Source organism: Poecilia mexicana, unplaced genomic scaffold, assembly GCF_051168715.1.
Source record: "Poecilia mexicana isolate PSO_F unplaced genomic scaffold, ASM5116871v1 scaffold_10, whole genome shotgun sequence".
Classification (NCBI taxonomy): domain Eukaryota; kingdom Metazoa; phylum Chordata; class Actinopteri; order Cyprinodontiformes; family Poeciliidae; genus Poecilia; species Poecilia mexicana.
This window is the reverse complement of record NW_028263379.1, coordinates 13,732,623-13,750,200: the sequence shown is the minus strand read 5'-3', so window position 1 is coordinate 13,750,200 and position 17,578 is coordinate 13,732,623. Positions and strand designations below refer to the sequence as shown.

The following is a 17,578-nucleotide window of genomic DNA, read 5'->3' as shown; positions in this document are numbered from 1 at the left end:
GTTCAAACATGATTTGTCGTCTGCGTTGACAGTGCACCGTGAAGGCCGCCTCTGCTCTCCATGACAAGCTGTTCCAAAGCCTCCTTCTCAGTCCGATGCGGTTCTTCGACACGACGCCTCTGGGTCGCATCCTGACCCGCTTCTCCAGGGACATGGACGAGGGTGAGGCTTGATTTGCCTTGACTGAGATCCTCTCCCCCAGGAGGGCTCTCAGTCAGCGAAGTCACCGTGGTTGACAAGGTGTTGTGCAGAGACACAGTGTGATTTGGCAGAGTGTGTTTCCCTTGCGAGTTGCTCTCTGTTATCCACTCCACTTGTCTTTTCTTCGTGCGTCAAGTTTTTTTTGTTTGCATTTTTGACTTTTGTTCAAAACCCACTTCATTCTTTCACATTTTTATTGAAAAAGTTTATATATAAGAGCATTTTGGCTTCATGTAAAATTCCGTAAAAGTGCATGCAGACCTTTTAACACTGGAACTCCAAGGGCATTTTTTAGTAAAAAATATTTGGAAAGTCTAACTTTTTTAGTTTTAGTCAGGTTGCTTGATCGTCGCCAGCAACTTTTCCACCCATATTTAAACATCAGTATACTTAAATGTGTAGAGCAAATGCATTTGATTAAATGGTCAACACCAGTCTGTCCACTACTGGAAAAAGCAGGACTTTTGTCAGCGTGCAAGTCTAGAACATCCAGTTGTGTATTTGACAGAATGCCAAAGGAGCGAAGGCATCAGCATCAACCTGGGACAAACGTGGCATTTTATATAGAGAATGAACTTCGATATTTAACATATCAGCTGAGGCCTACACAGTCTGAGATGAACATTTGGTCATTTCTGAGCAAAATGAAGTTAGAAAACTAGAAGGAAACTCCAAAAGAGTTCGTCTCAGACTCTGTAACCCTCAGCTGGCATGTTAAATATTGAAGTTCATTCTCCAAAAAGACTGTAAAATGCCATGTTTGGTTATAGAACCCAACAGATTTGGACAAACCCTTCATGTCATCAGTCAAGCACGTTGGTGGAGGGACGATGATCTGGGCTTGCCAGCTGACTCGTAAGCAGAATGACTGGAAAAGAAAAAGAATAAAAGTATTATAATGGTCCTATTAAGGTTCACACCTCAGCACAAACAAATATATGTGACGGCCATTTAAGAGAAAACTGCATCAACAATGTCCACATAATTTTATCCACTGGTGCAATGGTAAAAAGAAAAAATGGCGGCAAAATTAATCTACAACAATCTGACGACTACTGCCATGAAGAAAACAATAACTTTACTGAAGCTGCTTCTGTTGCTGCTTAAATTGATTCTAAATGTTTTTCAGTCAAATTAAATGAATGTATTCAGACTACATGGCACGTAAGAAAACATAAAGTCATTTTCAAGAGACCTATAACTGCCTGAAAAAGTTTTAAAAAGCTCTTATAAGCACAAATCATGCATTATTTAACAGAGGAGCTTTCCTTTTCCCATGACTTAACTTTGTTAATCCTGGTCAAAGTGCCTCAAAACATATTCATGACTAAGAACCAAACTGGTCTTCAGTTGCACAGAATGCCTCTAAACATCTGGCACCACACTGGGCCTCTGATGTGGTTCCTTTCTCATCTTCACAGTGGATGTGCGTCTGACCTTGCAAGCCGAAATGCTGCTGCAGAACCTGACTCTGGTGCTGTTCTGCCTGGGGATGGTGGGCATGGTCTTCCCCTGGTTCTTGATCTCCATCTTACCCCTGAGTGTCTTCCTCTGTGTCATCAATCGTATCTCCAGGTCAGACTCTCATCTCTCCGGTTGTCTGGGAATTTTCCCCACTGGCAGCTGAGTGTTTTTTTTTATTCCACATGAAGCTGATGGCAGTGGTTACACTGTGAGGGACAGAAAAACATTTAAAACGCAAACATTTTGCCATAACTGAGAGATATATGTTTTATTTTTCACATGAAGTTTGGTCAGCTTTGTCTTCAAATAGTGAGGAAAAAATGTGTGTGTGCGTGTGTGTGTGTGTGTGTGTGTGTGCATGTGTGTGTGTGTGTGTGCGTGCGTGTGCGTGTGTGTGTGTGTCTTTTTATTCTGTGTATGTAAACTTCTGGTTTCAGCTGGCAAAAATGAAAACAACTATAAGGCACTGCATCTTCTCTTCTTTCCATATGTTTCATTTAATACCTGAACTTTAGTATTTCTTTAATCAGGTCTGACTCCAGCTGGCCTCTTCAGAAATCACTTTAATTAAAAAAACATCTTCATTTGGAGACACTTAATTGGTGTAAAATGCAAGAGGAATTAAACATAAGCTGTAATAAACAGCAGACTTGAGCTGATTCCCGGCGGTCAATAGAAAGTAGCGATAACCCTCGGCAGCGCCGTTGAAAATGGACCATCTTACCCAGTCGCCACATCCCTGGCAGGATATAGATGGCTGTTACGTAAAAGTGGATCTCCCATTGAAATTACCCACTTTTAAAAAATGCTTTATTTCTGGGATTTCTGAAGTTAGACTGCCCAGGGCATAAACAAGTTTGTGTGCGTGGCTGCCTGGAAGGGAGCAAGTGTCATGTTCTTTCCTCGTCTCCTCAGAAGCTTTTATGAGGAAGCCAAATGATTCATGCGAGACTTGTAATTCCCAAACTCTCCTTTTCTGTCTTGGCAGCCAAAAGTAGTAGACAGAACTCTACATTTGTCAGTAAGCCTCTTCTCCCCGCACTTCTGCGTCAAAAACTCTCTCGTCTACAAAGAGCGTGCCGCACCTTTGCGTACCTCGCAATCGTCAGCGGCGAGAAAGAACCAATCAGGAACACAAATGCTGTGTTGTGGGACGCGTCGCGTCTCATCATTACCTGTCTGCTGCAGCATCATTAGAGCTTAAGCATTTTCCTCTCCTTTATTCACCAGTTTTCCTTCGCCTCCCTCCTCAGCTGCATTTCTGTGTTAATATGACAACGCGCCTTTTGGGGTTTTTAGAAAACTTCCCATACCAGTTCAATGGAAATGAATCATGCATTAGTTTTTAAAGTGGTTTGACTCACCGTCGCAAACCTTCATGTTTCATTCAGGTTTCAAGCTTCTCTCTGCGCTTTGGTTTCCATGATTCTTCTTATTTTTTAGGGTATTTTTAACCCTTTTCACATTCCCACTACAAATTTTATTGGGTTTTAGTGTAGGACCTTCCTTGTCCTACACTAAAACCACAGTATGGAACCACACAAAGAAGTAAATATTTACATACACTGAATAAAAATACTTTTTTCCCACTGTCTGAAGTTAAACGAAGCCAAACTTCTCTTGTTTAAGACGAGTTAGAAATATCAAAATTATTTCTATTTGCTAAATGCAAGAAAACCTGTAGTTTTGGAGATTTTTTTTTGTAACTGTATTTAAATTCAGAAGTTTACACAGAGTTGTTCTGTATCAGGGATAATTGTCTTTTAAACCGTATGAGTTGGAACAATCCCTCTTGCTGTCCTTTCGTCAGTCGGCACTGGGAGAAATGATGGTCAAAGTTGATGGAAAGATGAATGGAAGTCAATATTGGGGAAGAAAATGTGCTACATGCTACAAAAGCGTTATCCTGGACAAGAGGTTCACCTTACAGCTGGACCCTAAACCTTAAACATCCAGCCAGAGCTATGGTGGAATCGTTTAGATCAAAGCATATTCATGTTTTGAAATGGCCTAGTCCAAGTCCAGAGAAAATCTGTGCTAAAACCTGGATATCAATTCTCCAACTAATATAAAAGTTGGAGTGTTTATAAGATCTGTTTCCTCTAACAGATTATTTCCTGGCAAAAAAAACCTCTCAAAATTCAATAATAACGCTGTATTTTCTTTTAGCTGTTTTCGTGCTTCTTTGTGTTACTTTGTCACTTAAAATGCAAATAAATTACATTCAAGTTTGGGAAAGTTTAAAGCTTTAATCTAATTATTTACACATTAATCAGATGTTATCCCTCCAAACGATAGCAGCGGTTCTGGTGTGTTTTCGGACTTGATGATGACTGAAGTGAATTTTCATGGGAATTCAGGGAAACAAATCCAAGCGGAATAACGATTTCATGCTCCTCCGGAGTTTTAATCAGCATGATTTCAGCTACGTGCTTTACCAAAAACTGATTAGCTTGTTTCAAGTTGAAATTAAAACAGCGTCCTTGTCTGTTCTCAGAGTTTTCATTCGCGAGCTGAAGCGCCTGGAGAACATCAGCCAGTCACCGTTCACCTCTCATATAACCAGCAGCCTGCAGGGACTTTCCACCATACATGCGTATGGAAGAGGGCGCAGCTTCCTCGACAGGTGAAGTCAAGGCTATTTGTCCTCGACAGCCGTCATTAAACTTTAAGTTCACGTTATCTCCTCGTGTAGTTTCTCTCTTTGCTCTTCTCCCTATAAATATATTAAACCGCATGCCGGACGTTTTGCCCTGAGCAAGCACTGCAGTGCAGAGCCATGCTTGCTGAAATAGATTTACAATCACTGTCTTTTTTTTTTTTTTTTTCGCTCTCTTCAGATACCAGGAGCTGCTGGACACCAACCAGGCCACCAACTACCTCTTTAGCTGTGCTATGCGCTGGCTGGCTGTTCGCCTGGACCTCATCAGCATCAGCCTTATCACTGCTGTGGCACTTCTGATTGTCTTCATGCAGAATCAGATACCTCCAGCCTACGCAGGCCTGGCTATCTCATATGTAGTGCAGGTCGGTGAACAAATATGGAGAAACATAAGCCTCTAATGTGTCAGCAGGGCCTTGCAAAAGTATCTATTAGATGACAGAATTTCAACATTTTTGCAACCACAAACTTTAAATTGATCTTTTTTTGATAAGATTTGAAGAAGGAAACTCATAAATGTTTTTTTGACATTTTACATAAAAAAACTAAGTGTGTTGTGCATTTGCATTCACCCACTCAAGTGTAAAGTGTTGATATCCAATTCATTATAAAGGACCTTTTTGTCAGACAAAAGTTAACATTCTGTGACTCGAGGTGGTTGATGCAACCGCTAACTAGCTGCTAGTATACCCATGCTAGCTAGCTTTTTTTCGTCTGTCATGGGTAAGAGCAATTTATCGCCGGTTGGCTGGAAGATGTAGCTGCAGGGAATCTCATAAGAAGCACCATGACTTTCTTCATAGTTTTCCAAGCTTATAAACATTTTCTCATAATGGTCTTCAAAGGTCTTAAATTTGAGTTGGTGAGACCTGCAAAAAGCCTGATACTTTGCAGAAATGTCCTGTGCTACAATTGCAGCTGCAGATCTTTTTTAGGGTGTTTTTATCAGCTTTATACATCTAGAAAATGAAAATTTTAAGCATTTTTCTTTGCCAACTAGCTCAAGCTCCATTCTTCAGAAAGAGGGTGTCTCTGAACATCAGCTTTAGATTCTTATCACAGATTCTTAGTTGGATTTAGGTCTGGACTTTAAACCGTGAGTATACTTTGATCTAAAACATCCATGGCGCTGTGTTTATGGTCGTTATCCTGTCAGAAAGTGACTTAAAGTCTTTTTGAAAGGTGTAGCTCTTAATTTACAAGTCGAGCTACATTTACGTATGACATAAAATACCAAAATAAGACACAGAGGTTTGCTATAGGCATGAATTTCTTTATATATGTGCGTGTGCGTGTGTGTGTGTAGAAGAGCTGGTTTAAGTTTTATTTTGCAGCATTTTATCGCGATCAACACGATCACTGCAGATAATTGAGATCAATTAGCGAGGCTGTGAAGGAGGCATGCCAGCGAATCTCTGCTGCCTAAGCAGGCAGAGCTTTAAGGTAATTGGTGTGACAGTGATAATTATTAACCTTTTCACTCCCTGTTTGTGTTTCACCTCCAGCTGACCGGCCTGTTTCAGTTCACCGTGCGGCTGCTGTCCGAGACCGAAGCTCGCTTCACATCGGTTGAAAGGATAAATCATTACATCAAGGTAAAGGAGCTTTGGTCTGCGGGATGACAGCAGGGAGGGCTGGGCGATATGGCTTAAAAATAGAATCTCTTTGCTTGATTTCTTTTATGAAAACGGAAATTACAAATGACAGAAAATATTTTCAAAAAGTGGCTTTTATTTTAATCATCCTTTCTGGAAGTTCTACTACATAACTTACAGGGCCAATCTACAAACATTTTTGCTTCATGACAAGAATGTAATCATAATAGTAGCAGAAAAAAGACGCAGTTTTACCAGAAAAACATCTTAGAAGCTTTTCAATTATAAAAATGCTTCTAGAGTTATTAGGATCTGTTGTTTTAAATAATAATACTAATATAATAATAATAATAATAATAATAATAATAATAATAATAATAATAATAATAATAATAATAATAATTTGTTGCTGATATTTTAAAATATGAAATATTATCTATAAAACTCATACCAAAGTATAATTCAACATTTTACATTTTAATGTTTTATTTTCCATGTTGGATTTCTTATAAAATTACAACTTTTTTCCCCAAATATTACGACTGCATTCTTCTACTATTATGACTTTAGCCTTGCAATAAAAAAAAAAATCTTAGCCTGGCTCTAAGACTTTGTCGCAGAGTTGAGTTGAATTCAAAGTCCAAATGAACTGACATGACTCTGAACTATGGACAAAGGAGTACATTGGTGAAAAAAAAATCCACGTTTTCCAAAAGTTATATCTTCAGAAACCAAAAACTTGATTAATCGATGAAATCGATTTATCGTCCAGCGCTGACAGCAGGTAACCAGAATGACGTAGCAGATTTTATCAGGGCAGCTGCCGAGTTTTGTCCATGTTTTTGTATTGTGTGCATGTGATCTGCACACACTCCGTAGCACATGACAGAGCTTGTCACGCAAACCACAACTTCTTCCCCTTTAGTGCAAAGAGGGGGAAAAAAGCTTATAGAGCAAAAATCAGTACAGATCAGTGGGGGGGGCCCCGCTCCTCTTCAGGAACTCAGTGATTCATAGCAGATACCATCGCCTCTCCTTATCTCAGAGTCTTGACAGTGAGGCGCCCAGACAGAGTCCTGAGGCAGCCGCTCCTGCCCCCTCCTGGCCTCAGCAGGGAAAGATCAGCTTCCAGGACGTGGACATGCGCTATCGGGATCATCTGCCACTGGTACTTAAGAGCCTGTCGTTTACCGTTCTCCCCGAAGAGACCGTCGGCATCGTAGGCCGCACAGGATCAGGTACAGCTGACCCCTTCTTTGTTCCTCGGCCAGCAGCGTTTCCAGCTCACGTTTACTGTCTCTGTTTCAACATGTCCACATTTGTCGGCATAGCATCTTTTTTCGTGTGTGTGTTTGCAGGGAAGTCCTCTCTGGCTGTGGCTTTGTTCAGGCTCGTGGAGCTCAGCGCAGGCTCCATAGTCATTGATGGGATCAATATTGCACAGATTGGCCTGGATGACCTGCGGAGCAAGCTGGCCATCATTCCCCAGGAGCCAGTACTCTTTATTGGGACCGTCAGGTAATCCAGTTACTATTACTTTATCACCAGTGGGTGGGACTCCTGCTCCGTTCTGGGCTGTAAAATGGGTTTTGATCAAAAATACCCTACAAAAAAACAATTACTTCCGATTACGTCTGAAGCGATGAATCAGATTAATTGTGATGAGTCTGTTATTGAATTAATAGTCAATTAATTTAGTAATCGATTAATTCTTAGCTGGCGCATACAGACTCAAAAAAATGTCAATTGCTGAAGGAACAACATCCTCAGATTTATAATTAAACCAAAACTGTACAAAAAATATATATATTCTGGTAAAAAAGAAAAAAACAACCTTTGTTCGTAAGAATGTTTTACCCACAACTTCTCAGGAGGCTGGAGTGTGCTATCAAATAATTATTCGGTTCATCCAAAATTAATCTACACATCATCCCTAAACTGTATTAATTTTAAGTCAACCAGAAAGGCGGAGCTTTTCACATGTTGCCCATAACTTTTAATGAAATGTTATTTTCTGTGCTCATCTTTCTGATTGGCTGTCAGTCAAATTTATCAAGAAACTTTGCTTCTCAAGCTAGTGTAGCAAGCGCAAAATAGGAAAGTTTCTGACAGAAAAAGATTGAAGTGGAGGACATTACTGCAGAAAATCCTAAGAATTCAAGGCCAGCTAGAAAAAGAAAGCAGCATTTATTCTAGTATGTAATAATAATTGAATATTGAATAAAAGTGAGGAAAAAAAAACATGTTTATTTACAAATTTTGTAGCATTGTTTTCGGTGCGTCTGTGCTCCAGTACATTAGATTTTAATGATTGCATCATCTCCTCAAGTGCTGCAGATTAATTAAAGTCAGGTGTGGCAGCAGGGAAGCAACTAAAACATCCAGGACGAAGTGAGGACCAGAGATGACCATCGCCACTCTAGACTTTAACATGACTAACATTTTTCAGGAACTAATTTATTTATTATTTATGTTTTTTTTTATTTGCCTTGAAGTGAAAACAATCAAAACAAACAGAAATAAGTGCTTGACATATTTTACTCTGAATGTAATGAAACCATTTATAAAATATGCGTCTCACATCCCAAGTTGATTTACTGAAATAAATTGCATTTTAAAAATGATTCTAATTTATTGAGAAGCACCTCAATATGCAGTATATAAACATGATTGATCATTTGTAATACTTGCAGAGTCTGACCTTTAAGCTGAAAATTGGTTAAAACGGCAGTTTAACCAGAGAGGAAAGAGCAACGCAAGAACAGAAACCTGCAGCGTGTTTGTATGTTTCTGGCTGAGTAAACATTTGGGAGGGCAGATGGGAGGAGTAAAAACTATTTCAGGTAATGGCAGACATAAGATCTGCTTGCTGTTGTTTATAGGCCTCCTAACGCTTCAGAATTTACAGCCTGTGGATAATTACACTGCAAAATGTATGTCAGCGGCAACTTAGAAAAATATTCATTAAAACTGGTGCAAAGAGAATCCAATTAAGCTGATAAACTGGGTGGAGATTCATGTCACTTAAAAATGCCTTTGCAAACAGGAAGCAATAAACTTCGATCTCCTTTATATACAAAATGCAGGATCATTATTATGCGTAAACATCTTTCTGTTTACTTGTAATGTCAATTTTAGATACCGAAAGGTTTCCTGAAAGAATTTGATGCATTAATGTGAAGTTATTTCATCTCTGTTATGATTTCTCTCCCCCCCCCAGGAGCAATTTAGACCCGTGGGATCAATACACTGATGAGCAGATCTGGGAAGCTCTTGAGAAAACCCACATTAAAGAAATGGTAAGTTATTTGATCAACAGGTTGCAGATTGCACGCAAAGCCTGTCCTCACAGTTTGGCTGCTGTGTGACCCTCCACAGGTCTGCCAGCTGCCTCATTCCCTCCACTCGGAGGTGACGGAGAACGGGGAGAACTTCTCGGTGGGAGAACGGCAGCTCCTCTGTGTAGCCAGGGCCCTCCTGAGGAACAGCAAGGTGCCGATTGCATTGTGCTGCCATCTTTTATTTACATCCTCAACTTTTTCTCTGGATGAGCAAATATCTCCTCAGGTTCAGTTAATGAGAAAATAAGAGCCTCCTTTCATCTCGTTTTCAATGGGATACCAGTGCCACCTAGTGTTGGCCACCTTAACTGCATCATTATCAATGTATAAAGGCACAGGTGACGAATAGCTGTTTAAAGCTGCAGCTTTCATTGTTTCTCTCTCGCTCTGAAACTGTTTTCAGATTCTTATTCTGGACGAGGCTACGGCGGCCATCGACACGGAGACAGATCGTCTGATCCAGGAGACGATTCGCACCGCGTTCAACAGCTGCACAACTCTCATCATCGCACATCGTCTCAACACAGTGCTGAGCTGCAACAGGGTCATGGTCCTGGACAGCGGCCAGGTGGGTAGAAAAGCGAAGCGCATTTACAAACTGAAGCAGCGCTGTGGCTTAGACCTGATGCGTAGAAAGTTGTTTCTTTTTCTGCTTGAAAACAACCTGTGAAGCGTTTAGAGAACATGAAACGTCCAAATGTGATTACTGGTTTATTGAGAACATAATTTTTGGTACAAACTAGAATATGTTTTTGATATTTTACTGTTTCTAGACAGCTTTTAATGATTAACTAGTCGAAATTTTCACAGAAACATACAGATAGAAACCTTAAGAACCAATTTAGACTGTATTTGCAAAAAAATTCTTTGGGAGTTTAGTCACTCTTTAAAGAGGAGCAGCAAAAATAAATGAGGCGATCAGCTGAGCTTTCCAACAACTCATAGAGTCATCTAGGCCATGCTACTGCCCTGCCTGGATTTTGAGCTATTAGCATGTCATGATAGTCAGAAGACTGTCATACAAAAACAATGTTCAGTAAGAGGCCTTTTCAGATTTGTTGCAACACTGACTGCTACCAAAGATTCTGCTGCCAGAGTTGTGGATGGTGATGCCACAACATCAACATCCAAAACTCTTTGATACTTGGATAATATGAGTTACGCTTGGAATAAATATTAAGTACATTTGAGTTGAATTGAATAAAATAAAATATAATGGATATATTTTATATTCACAGAGTTCTTGTTTATAATACTCATATTAAAGAATAGTTCAAGCAATTAAAAGCCCCAAATTGTCAGGGACTCCTGCCGATGATGATGTGTGCATGCAAACCTTTGTCCAGAAAATCATTATTAGAAACTGAGCTGTATCAACTCTCCCTGTCTGAGTCTCAAAGGAAAATCCAAAAATATGTTATATACACTAAAAGAAATTCAACAAAACCAAGGAATAATTTCGACATATTCATTCTTTTTATTACTCCACTTCTTACAAGGTTTCAATACCGAGTGAGTCTAGATGTAATTCACTGACACTGATCGTGTCTTATCTGTTCCCTGCCCACAGATTCTGGAGTTCGACTCGCCGGCAGCCTTGCTCGCAAATGAAAACTCAAGATTTCGAGCCATGATAGAGGCGTCAGAAAGCAGCCAAAGCAGATAAAATAAAATACACTCTGAAGACGGCAGCCGTGATCCTGAAAATATATGCAAATACATCATTTACATGGCAAATGCACACACACACACAATCATAATGTGAAGGAAAATAATGGGTTGATATCAGTTCTCTGAGTAACACTGTCTGTTATTTGCCACATTAAAGACCCAAGGACTATATTTAAACCTTAAGCTCATCAAGTATCAGTATACAAATTAGGATTCAGCTAACTCTGGCTGTTTGTTGCTGTCAAGGCCAAATAATTAACTCAGACAATAGCACTTTATGTTTGATGTGGTGCTTCCTTTTTCTTTGGAGGTCGGTTAATCAGAGTTTTACTGTTTTGTTTTGTTACTCAAACCTCAGAGAGCAGGAATGTACACATTGACCAGAGAAAAAAGTAATATCTCATGTTTCATCCGTATGTTTTCCAGGAATGTATTAGTTTGTTAAATATTTGAGACCATGTTTCAGCGAAAATCACCTGTTTTTCATTCCCATCAGGTACTGTTTGATAAAAATAGGAATCTTTTTTGGTGTAATTTTAGTTTTTTGTTTGTTTTTTTTAGCCTTGTACTGTTAACACTTTCAGGTTTTATGAAGGAGTCAGCCATGTCGGCATGCTTTTTATGACTACTTTCATGTACAGTACTGTGATTTGAACTGAGCTAATGTTTCCAAATGCTGGAGTTTAAAATCTGCACCTTTTTATTGCGTTTGTTGTAGGCTGGAGGTACCGTACGTAATGTTTTCACAAGCCGGAGGATTTTAGACATTTGCCTTATAGTAAAGTATGTGCTGAACAATCAGGAAAAGTGCAATAATACTTTTTCAAGATTGCCTTTATACACTTGAGATTGTAATGCTGCAATAATTTTGTTAAATGTCAGATTTTTAATATAATGCTTTTTTAAATAAAATGTTTACATAAATGAGTGTCCACTGTTTTTTTTTTTTTTTTGTTTTTTTTTACAGTATGATAATCTTGGGTGTAATTTAATGTCTGTACAAAAACATTTTGAAGAGAGGTGCGGAGCTGTCCACTGACCACTACCTGGTGGTGAGTTGGCTCCAGTGGTGGGGGAGGAAGCCGGTTAGACCTGGCAGGCCCAAACGTGTAGTGAGGGTCTGCTGGGAACATCTAGCAGAGTCCTCTGTGATACGGAGCTAAGGCTCTGGATGTTGTAGGGTTGTGTTGGCTCACGCGACTGCAATATCGCATGGACATTGGGGGCAGTTCCCCTGGATTGGCAGACTGGGGTGGTGGTCCCCCTGTTCAAAAAGGGGGACCGGAGGGTGTGCTCCAATTACAGGGGGGTCACACTCTTAAACCTCCCTGGTAAGGTCTATTCAGGGATCCTGGAGAGGAGGGTCTGTCGGATAGTTGAACCTCAGATTCAGGAAGAGGAGTGTGGCTTTCATCCTGGTTGTGGAACACTGGACCAGCTCTACACCCTCAGCAGGGTTCTGGAGGGTGCATGGGAGTTCCCCAACCAGTCTACATGTGTTTTGTGGACTTGGAGAAGGCATTCGACTGTGTCCCTAGGGGGGATTTGTGGGGGATTCTACGGGAGTATGGGGTACCAGGCCCTTTGATACAGGTTGTCAGGTCCCTGTATGACTGGTGTCGGAGTCTGGTCTGCATTGCCGGCAGTAAGTCGGGCCCATTTCCGGTGAGAGTTGGACTCCGCCAAGGCTGTCCTTTGTCACCGATTCTGTTCATTACTTTCATGGACAGAATTTCTAGGCGCAGCCGAGATGTTGAGGGTATCCGTTTTGGTGGCCTTAGGATTGCATCTCTGCTTTTTGCGGATGATGTGATCCTGTTGGCTTCATCAGAACGTGATCTGCAGCTCTTGCTGGAGCGATTCGCGGCCAAGTGTGAAGCGGCTCAGTGCCTCCAAATCCGAGGCCATGGTCTTGAGCCGGAAAAGGGTAGAGTACCTTCTCTGGGTCAGGGGGGTCGTCCTGTCCTGCCTCAAGTGGAGGAGTTTAAGTATCTGGGGATCTTGTTCACGAATGAGGGAAGAAGGGAGCGGGAGATCGACAGGTTGGGAGCAGCTTCTGCTGTGAAGCGGGCACTGTACCGGTCCGTCGTGGTGAAGAGAGAGCTGAGTCAAAAAGCGAAGCTCTCGATTTACAGGTCAATCTACGTTCCTACCCTCATCTATGGTCATGAGCTTTGGGTCATGACCGAAAGGACGAGATCACGGATACAAGTGGCCAAAATGGGTTTCCTCCGCAGGGTGGCTGGGCTCTCCCTTCGAGATAGGGTGAGAAGCTCGATCATCCGGGAGGGACTCAGAGTAGAGCCGCTGCTCCTCCACGTCGAGAGGAGCCAGTTGAGGTGGCTTGGGCATCTGGTCAGGATGCCTCCTGGACGCCTCCCTGGTGAGGTGTTCCGGGCACGTCCCACCGGGAGGAGGCCCCGGGGAAGACCCAGGACATGCTGGAGGGACTATGTCTCTCAGCTGGCCTGGGAACGCCTTGGGGTTCCCCCGGAGGAGCTGGAAGAAGTGGCTGGGGAGAGGGAAGTCTGGGCCTCCCTTCTGAAGCTGCTGCCCCCACGACCCGACCCCGGATAAGCGGAAGAACATGGATGGATGGATGGATGAAAAAAGGAGACCATGTATCATTTTCTTTCCCCTTCACAATTATACAGTAAATACATTGGCTTTTTGTGATTTTATTGTGATTTTTTTATTGTTTTGTTTAATGATATGATACGGTTGTACCTGTGGGTAAGAAAAGATAAATGCGTGAAGAGCTCACATTCATCTCAATAGGTAACCTACACTCAGACACCACCTTTTAACGAGGAAGATAACTGAAGGAATAAACAGAAACTTCACAGTCTGAGTGCAAGGGTAGAGCTAACACTAACAAGAGCAACACGATCAGAAACTTGTAGCAATCAAGTCTAACAGTGCAAAACCCTTATCTCCAGGAGACTCTGACTGACAAGGATCTGCTCACACCCTCCTCAGTACCGCTAAACCAAGAAATCCACTTGTTCAGTCCTTGAGATCAACACCAGGAGTAATAACATCTGCACTGCATGACCTGTCTGACTGGAAGTCCTTTCCTGCAGCAGAAAACTTCCAACATTGTGATTTAAAGCATCAGTGGCTTTTGAATAGGTTTAGAAAATGGTCAAAATCCAGAATTTCCTGAAGCTCTTTAACCTCACAGATCATTTAATTCATTGTTTAGTGAACCACCTACTCCTGGCATTGCAAGCAAAAGCAGGAAATGTGAACACAAGTCACGTAGGGTTCATTTGCATGGTGCATTTAAAAACAAATGTTGCTGAACTAACCTGTCGATATAAGAATAAAACTGAAACTGCCTTTATTGTCCTGCAAAGGGGAACTTCTGGTGTTACAGCATCATCAGATATAAAGGTTCACATAACGTTTGAAACGCAATATCAATGATAATAGTAATAACAATAACATACTGAAAATACTGTGCATTTGTTAGAAATAAAAATATTGGACTTGTGATCCGTTGGACGTGCAACTGAGTCAGATCACTTTTCCAACAATGTTCATATTGTGCATGTGTATTGAATATCGAAAATGACAGACTATTTACAATTTACAATACAGTTTATTGATGCAGAAATACAGGTGTACAATAATAGCAGAAATGTTCTTTAAAATACATATTGGTTTTGTTGGGAGCAGTGATGGTTGCAGTCTGACAGCTGCTGGGAGGAAGGGTCTCCTCTAAGACTCCTTTTTGCACTTAGGATGCAGCAGTCTATCACTGAAGGAACTCTGCAGTTCAGCAACAGCGTTGGTACCTGTGTGCCTGCCTAGACCTCATGCTTAACCTCTGAGATGTTTATTCTCTCTTCTTAAAAAAGAAGTTTTGGATCTCAGCACCGAGCAATACTTTCTGTCAGTCCTTTGCATAAAACCATAAAAAATACATGAAACTCTGCGGTTGCATTAAAGAGGAGTCAATGGTTTTGTAAAGCACTTTATGTAATCTGGCAGCCTGAGCACGTAAGGCTCGAAGAATAAACAAGGTGATAGGAGCCTCCGTGTTGTAGGGATCAGTTATGTGATAAAAACCAACACAAGCAAACAGAACCAGTGAAGTGGAAAATGTATAGGAAAGAGGTACTCTTGCTTTCCTGTGTGTGTTTAAAAGACAAAGTGCAGCACACTGAAGCCTTACTGATGACAGCAAAATATGACATGAAAAAAGTACATTTGCCTTAGGTAAGAGTACGTTTTTGAACTTTATTTCTAATTTCCTGCCAAATTTTACATGCAAAAGTCTCTTCTTTGTATCGTAAGTGAAACTGCTGCAGATGTTCAAGACATCAGGTGCAAATCAGAAACACAATGCAGTTTCCAGAGAAACTGCTGTGGTTTTACTGGGACTGTCCACAGCTTACACATACATCTTGTTAAACAGTTCAGGCTTACTCAAAGCTAAAGAGGGTGGAAACAGACCAAGCTGTCACCAAGAATCATCCACTGTGACTAAATATAATTCTCTTTGGAATAACCACACTGATTTGTAAACATTTAAAGCAAAATAACACCAGAACTGGGGACCCAGAGTTTCTTCTGTTACTCTGAATAATCTTCAAACCTTCTTGTACCCTTCAGGAAAGATTCCTTTTTGAGGCCAATCCTTGAACAATTCCCTCTGGGTGTTTCAGGGTTTTTAAAAATTATCTTTCAGGAACCTTGGCAAATTTGCCTGAAGGTCCTCTAAATGTTTCACAGAATACACACAAGGGAACGTTTTTTATGGCTTCTCCACAGTGCAGTAAGGGATAAACGTGGGATTCCCTGTAACTACACTGGTTATAAAAACTGGAATCACTCGCAACAGTGTAAGTGGGCTCTCTAAAGACAACATGTTCCCCTTATAGTTTCTGTTCGTGTCCTACAACGGGAATAGTTTTTACACATTTTACATAACTGAATTTGCATTTCCTTTCTCATTTTCCCTCTTGCAAATAGTCAAAGGTTTAGAGCACACAGAAATACATTGGAGTTAAACTTTATGAAGGACAAGATATAAACTACAAAATTTTAAACTACAAAATTTGGAAAAAACAATGTAACTGTTCGATGCATAAATATACTGCATAAATATATGAGTATTCATTCACCGGATACCTTTTTCTCTTTGCATTTTGTGAAATTACAACCACAATTCAATACATTTGATTTAAGATTTTATCTGATAACTCAAGATAGATAAACACAAAATGGAGTGCAATTATGAAGTGAAAGGAAAACAAAACCATAGTTTTCAAAAGCTTTCTGAAATAAATGAAATCCAGTGGTGCCTTATTAGTAAATGGAGTCTATTTGTGTGTAATTTACATCAGTTCTGTAAAGGCTTCAAAGATTTGTTGGAGAACTTGCGTGAACAAACATCAACATGAAGACCAAGAAGCAGCAGACAAGGCAGGGAACAAATTGTTGCAAAAAAAGGTTATAAAACAAAATCGCAGTTCTTAATCATAAGAACACTAACTACTAGTCTGTCATCTGAAAATGGAAAAATTGTTGCAAACCTACCAAAACATGACCAGCATCAATCAAAGAAGCAGCCAAGAAGCCAAAGGTAATTCTGGATCGCCTGCAGACATCCACAAACTGGGTGGAAGAGAATTATGAATCATGCGCTCCACAAATCACTGTGGCTTGTGACAAAATGAGACTTTTGTAGTTCCTTCCTTCAACAACAGCTTTCCTCATACTGTGTTTTTATTGGTAGAATGCATAACCAATAATGATCCTGTCAAAAGACTCTCTTCTCTCTCCTACTGGATTGCTATGGGCCTCTAGGCCACTTCTCTGATTACTGATCTATTTGGTCAGCTTGTCAGTTTCTTCCAGGGAGCAATGTCTTATCTTGTTGGTTTGCAGTTAAGGTGCTCTTTGCTTTTACAGATGATGGATTGAGGGCTGATCCATGATGTGTTCAAAGGAGAAGCATATTGTTTTATAATCCGATTCTGCTCAGGGATAAAGTGCCCACAGCTCTATCCCTGACCAGTCTGCTGTTCCTTGATCCTGATGGTGCTGTTTGTTCACTAGATTTCTCTAACAAATCTATACAGTGCCTTCACAGAACACCTACATTTAGAATAGAATTTAATGAGACACATATGCACTTTATTTGCTAATGAGATGTTTTCTGAAGGCAAGTGGGTGCACTGGGTTGTATTTAGGGGCGTTGGGAGAAGGATGAATGCACATTTTTGTATATTTTGAAACCCAAACAATATTCTTCTTGCATTTCCTTAATTTATACATTGCTTTTTGTTGGTTAATATATGGAGCATCTCTAAACTTACTTGAGTAAACCTTCTGGACAGCCTAACCTCTGAGTAACTTCACTAAGCAAATAACTAACTTGATTAAACCAAAAATTCACCAGAAGCAGACACAAACAGGTGGGACCTCTTGTTTGTTTACAAATATTGTTGTTCTTCTATTTTTTTTATATATCTGCTGAGTATTTTGCCATTTACAGGTCAAGAAGATACAGTAAGCAGTATGTTTTCTCTGGAAGGACTACATCCTGTATCCATACCTACTGTACTCTATGTACTTAGTTTAGTAAGTTTTATGTTTTAAAATGTTAATTTTTGTGAAGTGTTCCTTCTACC

At 40.4% G+C, this 17,578-nt stretch overlaps 1 protein-coding gene across 1 annotated transcript in view; it reads left to right on the top strand.

Moving 5' to 3' along the window:
- Window positions 1–11,858, top strand: part of LOC106920040 (ATP-binding cassette sub-family C member 5) — a 37,584-nt gene extending 25,726 nt beyond the window's left edge. Inside the window, exons 19-29 of the mRNA XM_088009440.1 lie at window positions 33–162; window positions 1,623–1,776; window positions 4,163–4,291; window positions 4,506–4,692; window positions 5,833–5,922; window positions 6,968–7,160; window positions 7,281–7,440; window positions 9,143–9,221; window positions 9,301–9,414; window positions 9,667–9,831; window positions 10,834–11,858. Coding sequence (XP_087865566.1) covers window positions 33–162; window positions 1,623–1,776; window positions 4,163–4,291; window positions 4,506–4,692; window positions 5,833–5,922; window positions 6,968–7,160; window positions 7,281–7,440; window positions 9,143–9,221; window positions 9,301–9,414; window positions 9,667–9,831; window positions 10,834–10,929 — 1,497 coding nt within the window. The 3' untranslated portion in view covers window positions 10,930–11,858. The remainder of the gene's footprint in view (window positions 1–32; window positions 163–1,622; window positions 1,777–4,162; window positions 4,292–4,505; window positions 4,693–5,832; window positions 5,923–6,967; window positions 7,161–7,280; window positions 7,441–9,142; window positions 9,222–9,300; window positions 9,415–9,666; window positions 9,832–10,833) is intronic.
- The last annotated feature ends 5,720 nt before the right edge of the window (window positions 11,859–17,578 follow it).